Raw genomic sequence first — 10,388 nt, 5'->3', positions numbered from 1 at the left:
AATAACATAATAAAAATAAAAAATAAATAAAAAAAATAAGTAAAATAAAATAAACTAAAATAAAGTAAAGTCCAATAAAAAATAAAAATAAATACATAATAATAATACATAGAATAATTAATTAAATAAAATAAGTAATAAAATGAAATAAACAAAATACAATAAAATAAAATAAAGTACAGCAAAGTAAAATAAAGTACAATAAAATAAAATAAAATAATAAATTAAAATAAATTACAATTTTTTTTAAATAGAATTCCATACAATTAAATAAACACTGTATGTTGTAACTGTTTGAATTATTAGATGAACCTAATTTTCAGTGTTGAATCGTTTTTACTTAGCATGCTGAAAGTTAATTGCACAAAAACATCCTTTTGATTGTAGGCAACAACCGTCTCCAGCCATGCTGCCGGGCAGTAATTATGTGCAGTGCTGCTCTGAGCGAAGCTCTGATATCAGCCTGCAAACATTGTTGTAATGTCTCCGTCAGCGGGAGGATGTTGTGGAGTTAGCATGCTAACATGGAGTGAAAATACTGCAGCCATCAGAATAAACTAGTAGGCAGGACTGTGTGTCCACAAGAATATCCAGCAGAAATCAGCGGTTGCTCTCCTGAACTCACATTTATTTATTCTACTGAGGGTGTTCAGGGCTTGTCCTGCCAGAGGTTTTGGTCGTTCAGCACAAACTCACAGAGCTTATTTCATATTAAACACAAAAACAAGTCAAAATACTAAGAACATCTGATCTAAATCATAGGCTCGAGGCAGTTTGTGTCGTCAGTCTCATAAAAAAACTTCCTTCTTTATTCCTGAAAATGTGTTCAATTTTTTGTCTAAAAACTTTTAGTCTTCTGACAGAAAAACAGGACAAATCTGTTTTTTTTTTTTTTTTTTTTCCATTTTTCCCCTCATGGACCAAATTCACAGCCGTAGTAAATAAACCACTTAGCAGGAGACGTGAGGAGGCTATAATCCGGGCTTTGTGATGCTGAGAATAAGGATTTTTAATCTGTGTGAATTATTCTGACGTTTTTAATACGACGCCTCGCGGCGCTTCAGAGTAACTGTTGATCTTTCATCTTCTGTGCTGCCACGGACAGAACCTCTGAGATTTATTCATACAGACACAATTTCTCTCAGTTTCTCCTGGAGTCAAGGTCTACATTGACCCCTTCACCTACGAGGATCCCAACGACGCCATTCATGAGTTCGCCAAAGAGATAGACATCTCCTGTGTGAAAATCGAAGAAGTCATCGGTGCAGGTAAGCATCACAGAAGGACGTGGTTGTCATGGCGCTGGAGGATGGGCTCCGACAGGAGAGCCTCCACGTCCTGGTCTTGTTTAGGGAACATTCCTTCACTTGACTCGAAATGTTTCTCTCAACTCTTGTTTACCAAGTAACAATGCTGTATTTGTATCATGTATAACTGTGGAGGCGTGTGCTTAGTGACACGAATGTTCACTTTCATCAGGAAGAACCGAATTATACATAGGGATGGGTACCGAATTCTGTACTTTTTAAGGTACCGACCGAATTCCACAGTACCGACCGAGCACCGATTCACGTCATTTCAAACGGTGCCTCGTTTCGGTACCCGTCCTTCATAACGAGAACTTGCCAAGACAGCTGCGCATGCGCAAGAGCGTTATGTCGTCGGTCGCTGCGAGCGAGTTGTAAACAGAGCAGCATGGTAGAAAGAACGCACGCTAAAGCTTGGGTCCACTTCACTAAATGTGATGGGTAACTGGGTGATGATGAAACCAGCGACAACGATCTAAGTGAGACATCCTCATCTTAATCTGCTCCGGTAGGTAAATAAAATGTTTAAGATAACGTTAGCTTGATATGTTAGCTTCCGTCCTGCTAATGGTGCGTTCGCTTTCTCCTCGGAACTCCGATTTTCTGACGAGAAGAACATGAACGCGCTCTAAAGCTTGGCTTCACTTTACTAAATGCGACGGGTGATTGGGTGAAGATGAAACCAGCGACAACGATCTAAGTGTGAGGCATCATCGTTTTAATCTGCTCCAGCAGCTAAATAAACTGTTTAAGATAACGTTAGCTTGATATGTTAGCTTCCATTGCCACCGTTGTTATCAGCTAATGGTGCGTTCGCTTTCTCCTCGGAAATTCTAACTTCCCAGTAGGAAAAATCAATTGAAAAAGGACGGCAAAAGGAATGAAGACACACAGTAAATTTAGTTCACAGTAAAGATGTTTGCTTCAGTTTAATTATCAGCTTATAAAACTACAAGGACCATGTTAAAATACAAACAGTTGTATGTTATTTATCGTGATATTTATCAAATATGGTTATATATTGAGAAAAATATATATGTAATTATAAAAGTGAATTAAAATATTAAACACTCAAAAGTATCGAAAATTGGTACCGTTAAGTACCGGTATCGATTCCTAGGTACCGGGAATTAGTACCGGATCGATTCAAATGTCAAAGGTACCCATTCCTAATTATACATGTCAGCTGTTAGGTTTTAGGGTCGCCATACTTTCTGCGACTGTTTGTAATAGGTATACTTCTTTCTGCACAACACCAGCTGTCAGCAGCTTACCTTAACCAGCATTACCAATGCTACTGCTAGCAGCCTCTTCCTGTAACTATTCTGGTTCATGTTTCAGGAGCTGAAGTAAAAAATAGTTTTGCCGACAATCTTCCAACTTCCTGCTTTGTGACTCTCTTTATGGCGTCTTGGCTGCTGATTGGCTCGTATCTCTACCTCAGGTGTGCAGCGAGGCTAGGATGTTTAAAAGCACAGGTGAAAACTAAACCCTGTGACCCTTTTCCCAGGTGTTCTCCAGCTCTGGGGCGAGGGGAACAGGAAGAGCTGATGTGATGTTTAACTGGACCTCACCGCACCGTCTGGTCGTGCTCGTCCAGCTTCTGTCTCCACCTAAATGCTTTGCTTTGTCTCTCTCTCTCCCCGTCTCCGATAACGCATCCGTACTCAGGCACCTTACGAAAAACTCCCAAGTACTTTGCCCGACCTTTGTCTCCGTGCACGACTCCTAGGTTCCACTCTCGATTGATAGCAGTCACTCCCTCTCTTCCCAACGTCTTTGACCCTTGACCCCTCACCTCTCATTGATTCCTCTTCTTTTCTAAATTGGTCCCACGCTGAAGCCGACCCTCAGCTCTCTCAAGTCAACTCCTTCACTTCCCAAATCTGACCAGTAATGCTCCCTCTTCCTGCATTCCCCTCCACCTCTCCTCATCTCCCCTCTCCGCACTCAACCCCTCCCACATCAACCTCACCCCCCCCCCCTTCTCCCGCCACTTCATTCCATCGCTTCAGGTGAATTTGGCGAGGTATGCCGCGGTCGTCTCAAGCAGGCTGGGCGCAGGGAAATGGTTGTGGCCATCAAGACGCTGAAGGCCGGCTACACGGAGCGTCAGAGACGGGACTTCCTCGCCGAGGCCTCCATCATGGGTCAGTTCGACCACCCTAACGTGATCCGGCTGGAGGGCGTCCTGACCCGAAGCTGCCCCGTCCTCATCATCACCGAGTTCATGGAAAACGGAGCTCTAGATTCCTTCCTCAGGGTGAGTGCAGCAACAGATGCACGTAGGAGCACCTCTGACAGGGAAGGCTTTACTTCCTGTTGGTGTCAAAGCTGAGGGGAACAAACACAGGCAGTCAGCCACGGTACCTCTGGGTGATCAGGCTGTTTTACTCCCTGTAAAACGCCCCGAGGCGTTTACGTGCTGACTGATGGAGATTAAACGTGCAACAGAGCACTCGGAGACAGGCCCGTCGTCTTTGCCTGACGTGTCTGAGTGATGCTGGCAGCCGCTCCGATGTACAAACTCCTGCAGGAAGACTTGTCACACGCAGACCTTTGGTTGATGAGTTGGTATTAGAGGGTTCTTGTTCAACCACATTACAGATCAGAGTTCTCTGTTCAGAGCGAACCACCTACACCAAACGCTGAGCAACAGCAGGAGGTGTAATGAGATGTCACTAGGTAAACGTTCAGCTGCGTGAGGGCCATTACATGTCATTTACATTCGGTAGAGCATGTTTCCATGCACGGCTGCTCTGTGAAGGCGTCTGTCTGGTGAGGCTGGGAAGCTAAATGAGGTCATTTGGTCCTGGATATGACTCAGACGCGCTGCTTTGGGTTCCGTCAGCGACGCTGGAGCCGGTGTCATCCTCAACTCATTTGGTTTCCTCTGATCTAAAATGATGGATTGATTATGGTTTTACTGCCGGTCCTTTCCTTCTCTTTATCTTTGCATTTACCATTTATGTAGCTTATTTCAATACCTGGTTAGATGATGATGTTTTTGCCTGTCTGGTTGGTCTCCTCACACCTGGTAGACATTAGTCAACACAGTAATGCTGGAGATGTGCAGCTTACCAAATTAATGTTTCAGTCTCAGCTTTAAGCAGTTTGGTTTTGTCACATCAGTGTTTATTTAACACGTACAGCGTCAAACCGCTAGGTTCCTGGCAGGCACGACACGCAGGGAGCACGTTACTCCGGTACTGGAATTTGTGCACAGGCCCCCTGTGCACTTCATGGTGAAATTCGGTGTTAAGCTTGGTGTTTAAAGCTCTTCAGGGAACTGCTCCTCTGTACCCGGAGACTTTTGAACAGGCATTCTTCATCAAGAGCCCTCCGTTCAGCTGATATGGACTTGTAGGTGGTTTCGCGTTCCCGGTGTAGGTCGGGGGGGTCGTGCATTCTCAGTGTTGGCTCCGAGGCTGTGGAATGGTGTTTAACTGTGCGCCAGTCACCCTCATAGCTGATTTAAAATCCCGTCTGAAGATGCGTTCTTATGTCATGGCTTTCCAACAGCAGATGTCATAGCGGGCTTCTTTGTCCAGTATGTAATGTGGTCTTTTTATTGTGTTTAATGTTTTTTATGGTTGCCTTTATACCGTTTCTACATGTGTTTCCTATTGCTTCTTGTATTGCTCAGCACCTTGGGCATCCGATAAGGTTGCAGAAGGGGCCTTATAAATAAAGGGAAATGAAAAATAAATAAAAAATTAAACATGATTACAGAATTAATCGTTCGCTGAAAACCAATGACACAAAGCAACTAGGTTGGAATCAGAAGTTTTCAGCTGCTTTTTGAAGTGGCAGAGGAGTCAAGTGCCACCCTGTAGAGGATCTTCAGAAACCATGTCTGAAGGCTCTACTCTTACATCTTGTGTTTTATGTTAAAGCTAAGCTGGCAGAACGAGGGGAAAACACACTGGGGACACATGCTTTCCGTTATGAACCACAATCACTCTGTGACCCTACGTCTAGAAATATTTTTCTGTATGATTTTCTTTTCAAGCATTGGAACGTCTAAACATTATCTCCCTGTTTGTACCTCTGGGCTCCCACAGCAGCTCTTCCCTCCCTTTATAGCAGCGCTGCCCTTATCTGTTTCATATGACTGACTGATCTAGTAAAAATTGAAGTTTAGCTAGTTGGTGTTTTCAACTACTGTGTGATTTTTATGAGGTACATTTCCCATATGTGGTGGTAGATGTGTGCCTGTTGTCCTTCGGGAGTGCTGCAGGAGGACACACAGGGATTTATGGGGGTTGGATGAGGAAAACGAAATAAAGAAAGTCAATCTGTGTTTAGTGATCAGTTTAGTTTGACGTGAACACGACAAACACGCATTCTTGACAATCCCTGTCACTGTGTAAAAAAACGTGTAGAAATATAAACGAACAACGTGTGTTATTAGGGGAATAGCGGGTGAGCGGTGTTGATGCATGATTGCGCATGCACCGTGAGCGGTTCTGATACTTTTTGCGATACCCTCACGAGGGACGAGCAAAATATCAAACACGCCAGAAGTCCGTGCGAGCTCACGACTGCTGATCGGCAGCTGGTCACGTGGTGTTAATCGCCTCTCGTAACCCCCTGTACACTACACGACGCTCAGCGCAAAACTCGCCCTGATCTCGTGGATTCTCGCACGAGTGGAAAATCGGCTCAAAAAAGTGAAAAAGTCCCACAGTGTACGCCCGGCTTTAGTCTGTAAGGGCTCCTCCAGGCAGGACTATAACTCTGCTGGCTGAAAGAAAATTAGTTTTAATAAATTATAATTTGGGTCATTAATTATATATTTGTCTTTTGTTCCATGAAGTTGGCTTCTCGGAATAATGTGGCCCCTTTTATTTATTCTGTGTCAACCCAGGTTATGATGTTTCACTTAGCCATTTATAACGTGTTACGGATTTTCAGAAACACCCTGATGTTTAGGGCTGTTTAAGAAAACAATGAAACTGTGGAGAATCAGCATTTCACATTCGGGATAATTATTTTTTATTTATTTGTTTATCTGGACTACAGCCCAGTGGGCCTGACTGGGAGCTTCTTCTAGACTTTGACTCAGGGGAGTGAGATGTTCCCACGCCTGCAGCCTCACTGATGAATGGGATCTGAGATGGAGCCACTAAATATCACTGCTGATGTTTAATGCTGACTCAAAAGACCAAAACTAATCCCTTCACATTTCCAGATGTAAACCGTCTTCAACTGTGTAAAATTGTTTTAGTCCATTAGAAAAATGTGTGACTCCAGCGTTGTTTTCACAGATAAAATACGTCTCTCCTATTTGTGACCTGGACTAAATCTACTCTGCCCTTTTATTAGTCATGGGACAACTATTTAGTCGGTTTGCCTACAGAAGTGGGAAATGTGGAGATGTTAACAAGCAGGTTTTAAGATTTGGTCTTCTGTAAGCACATCCTGTGTTTTTTTATTTTTGTTTATTTGCAATAGGGGTTGTATGAACTAGTCGACTAGTCAACGTCACGGCTCTGTAGTGACTTTTTATGCCTGTCATCGACTAGTCGCTGTCACGTGATAATGAGCGACAAGATGCAGTCCTCGGAAAAGACAGCAGGTGACGAGCTCCTGCGCGTCGGGAGGCAACGCGCTGTGCCAGAGCGTCGGTACTGACACCCGCCGTAAAACGGACATTTAACCAAATTGTGACCTTTACCCTCTTGCAATTTAACCTTCCCCTCACCCCCATCCTAACCTTAACCAGCTTGCGCATGCAAAGCTCTGATCGTTGACACGCTCCAGTCATCTGCGTCCTGAGCACGGCCACAGTAACATTATCAAATCAGGTGTCGCCACCTCAAAAACTAATTTAACACGCGATCGTTCATGTCAGCTCATTTCCTTTTATGTTTTCTGTCTTTTATTTGTGCCTGATGTGTTTCGCTGCTGTGGAGCAGGGCGCATCACCTGTTTTGTCCTCCAATAACTTCACCGCACCGATGCGGCCGGCGAGCAGCGGCACTCCGCTGTTTTTGCGGTCGGTAGATCTTTTAGAACTGCAGTTCAAAGGTAACTCATGAGGTGAATATATATGAACCCAGGTAGCAGTTTTTCTTTAGGATTGAGAGGAGATGCAGGAAGATAATAAACAGGCAGGACAGAAAAATAGTCAAATAAAAACAAGTTAGTTTTTGTACCTGGTGGTTGCAACAAACAGACACCATTGAAGGTCATCAGAAGTGAGGAACAGAAAATGAAATAATTATTTTAATTGTTAGAGCAGCAGGAACTCTGAGAGGCTGCAGGCGCACTGCGCAGGGGGAGGGAGGAGAGAGCTGAAGTGGAGCAGTATAGATGCAGAAACTACCGCTGTTAAGAGATGTTTAAATTTTAAAATGTGGGCGCGATTTTAATTGTCAAAAACTCCAGCGAACCCCCACCCCCACCCCCCCCCCGCTTCAGGTGTATGACGTCATCAACGACTAGTCAAAGTCGACTCGATTTTCATTACTTGACAGTCGACTTTAAAAAAAATTTTGTCGCGCAACCCCTAATTTGCAACCAAAGGCAAACAAATACAGACCAATTTGAAATACTAACTGCTCACCTAATCTCATTTAAACCCAAAACCCAGAGGCAGATTCAGTCATTGTGGGTTTGATATTTGATTTTTGATTATTCAATGATAATAATAAACATACCTAGAATAGTAGATTCATTTGGATGTCTAAAATTACAAACTAATATATGACAGATGGAATGTTCTGTTAGATTTGGAATAATTTCATTATTAGAAAAGTCGGTCAGCGTCGTCATGCTGAAAACATGGACTTCATTCACGGACTCACCCATCTTGGCTGGCAACTGGGAAGGCTGTTGTTGGTTTAGCGTCCATGAAATAACAGTTGAGATAAAATATCAATGTTGCAAAGCGAATGGAGTCACAGGTAAAGTCACATTGCTGTTAGCCAATCAGAAGCAAGATGTCTAAATATCAGGAAGTAAGACTCTAAATTCTGCTGTCTGATGTTCAACTCTTTTGTGGCTAACTTCTACTTCCTGAAACAGGAGCACCAGAGTGTTTTCCCCCACACAAATGGACTCACAACCCTGCTGAAAAAATCTGCATGTGTTACCAGCATAAGTTGTGTTTTGGTGCTGGTTTAGCTGGTGGACCAGTATGCGGGTCCAAGTGTGGTGGTTCCGTATCTCATCACTAGCATCCCATGCTGGACTAGCATTGCGTGCTGGACCCATTGAGGCGTGACATCACGCACCCACACCCCTGCCCCCCAGCCCTCGGCTGTCACCCCCCATCAAATGACTGACCATTGTTTGTTTTTAGCTAAATAGCGACAACATGAAATCTATTAGCATGGTTAACACACGTAGAGCTGTAGTCTGCACAAGCAGACGAAAGAAGGTGTAACGTCACGAAATGGCCTTAGTTTCAGATTCAGTGTCAAATGCACAGGGAGGTCAACTTACCGTGGCTTTGCCACGTTTTGCTGTATTTTCCCTTGACAGGAGCCTGGAGTCTGCACTCAGCACTTTAATCAGATGACTTCATCAGCTGAGCGAAGCTTCATCAGATAATAAAGATGAACAGTAGCAGCCAAGGCCCTTCACAAGAGAACTGTTTTAGATAACTCTTTAGTCCCAGAAGAAAGAAGATTTCATAATTAAAAGTAATCATTTTAAAATTCAAAATAATCATGAAAGAAAGAAGATTTTATGATTTAAAAAAATCAGTACGTGTTGCATTGTAGAATTATAAGCAATGAAATGTCTCATTAATGTACTCAAGGGTTGTTTAAGTATGTTTACTGGATTAGGTCGTCACCATCTGCTCACACCAGACAGAGAGATAACACCAGTCTATAAAAACCAGTCGCTCTGCTTCCACCCAGAGAGAAAGTTCGAACCGTCAACAGTTCGACAGTCGGGAGAGCAAAGCTTTAGACTGGCCATCTTTAGCTACAGCCTCATTTTAACCAAAAGGATTTTGACACGTAGTCAAAACCTTAAACCTTTTTTGCACCTGCGAAGCTGAACAACGAGATAGTTTTCCTGCAGAACAAAGCTGACTCAAAGTCCTTCAGAGTTGATTTTAAGACGCTTGGTTCCATTCATCTATCGTTGTGACCCGGAGGCATCTGAGGACTGATTTGGTCGCATCGAGATTTCTCTATGAACCAGGTGCAGTGGGGTCGTCAGCTCCTGGACATCTCGGATCTAATCAGGGTCTCCAAATGGGGGAGGAAGACACAACGAGAAAGCATCTGTAGTTTAGATAGATAGTTTCTATAAGAAACAACTTTGCTTATATGCAAACCAATTTCTCTTTTATCCAGAACGCACCTCTCTGAAGATACGGAGATTCTGATTCATCATCTCATATTCACATATAGTTTTCAGACACCCATCTTTTAGTTCCATCCACTCACAGGATAATAGTTTAAACCATTTATCAAGTCTTAATTGTTTGTTAAATAAATTCTTATTTGTTTGCAAACACTGACTGGTTCTTGAATCATAAACAAAGTGTGAATGATCCCTTAATAATTAAAAGAATCCTAGAACCTTCTAATTAATCATCCTAATACCAAGCAAGGTGATGTTCTATAACTAATAGAGTATTACAGCAATCGGTCACAAGTAATGAGAATAAAACTAAAGAGCTCTAAGCCATTTATTTATCCAGCTACCTTCTATCTGATCCATTACAAAGGACAGTAAAGTCACATTTGAAAGGTTTCCAGCTGATTAAATGTGCTGAAGGCAGTGGTCAGGGCCGGCCCAACCCATTTTTTTGCCCAAGGCAAGATTACTCCTTGGCACCCCATCCATACTCTGAATGTAGGCAGGAGTCATGTGACACACACATACTCTCACACACACACACCTTTTTTTCTGCACAAACACAGCATTTAACCCTCCCACTGTCCTAATGGGTGACCCCATGAGGAAAGTTGACCATTGAGCAGGGTTGGTGGTTTATCCCTTGGGTCCACGTGGCAGGGGTGAGGAGTGAGCACCACCTCACCCCTGCCACGTGGACCTCAAGGGATAAACCACCAATCCTGCTCAGTGGTCAACTTTCCTCGCGGGGTCACA

General features: G+C 43.3%; 1 protein-coding gene across 1 annotated transcript in view; it reads left to right on the top strand.

The window, feature by feature from the left end:
• Nucleotides 1-10,388, top strand: part of ephb3a (eph receptor B3a) — a 96,622-nt gene that overhangs the window by 60,052 nt on the left and 26,182 nt on the right. Inside the window, exons 10-11 of the mRNA XM_070541795.1 lie at nt 1,146-1,268; nt 3,323-3,570. Coding sequence (XP_070397896.1) covers nt 1,146-1,268; nt 3,323-3,570 — 371 coding nt within the window. The remainder of the gene's footprint in view (nt 1-1,145; nt 1,269-3,322; nt 3,571-10,388) is intronic.

The sequence above is a fragment of the Nothobranchius furzeri genome, chromosome 11 (genome assembly GCF_043380555.1).
Source record: "Nothobranchius furzeri strain GRZ-AD chromosome 11, NfurGRZ-RIMD1, whole genome shotgun sequence".
NCBI lineage: Eukaryota > Metazoa > Chordata > Actinopteri > Cyprinodontiformes > Nothobranchiidae > Nothobranchius > Nothobranchius furzeri.
This window is presented reverse-complemented; position numbering and strand designations above follow the sequence as displayed.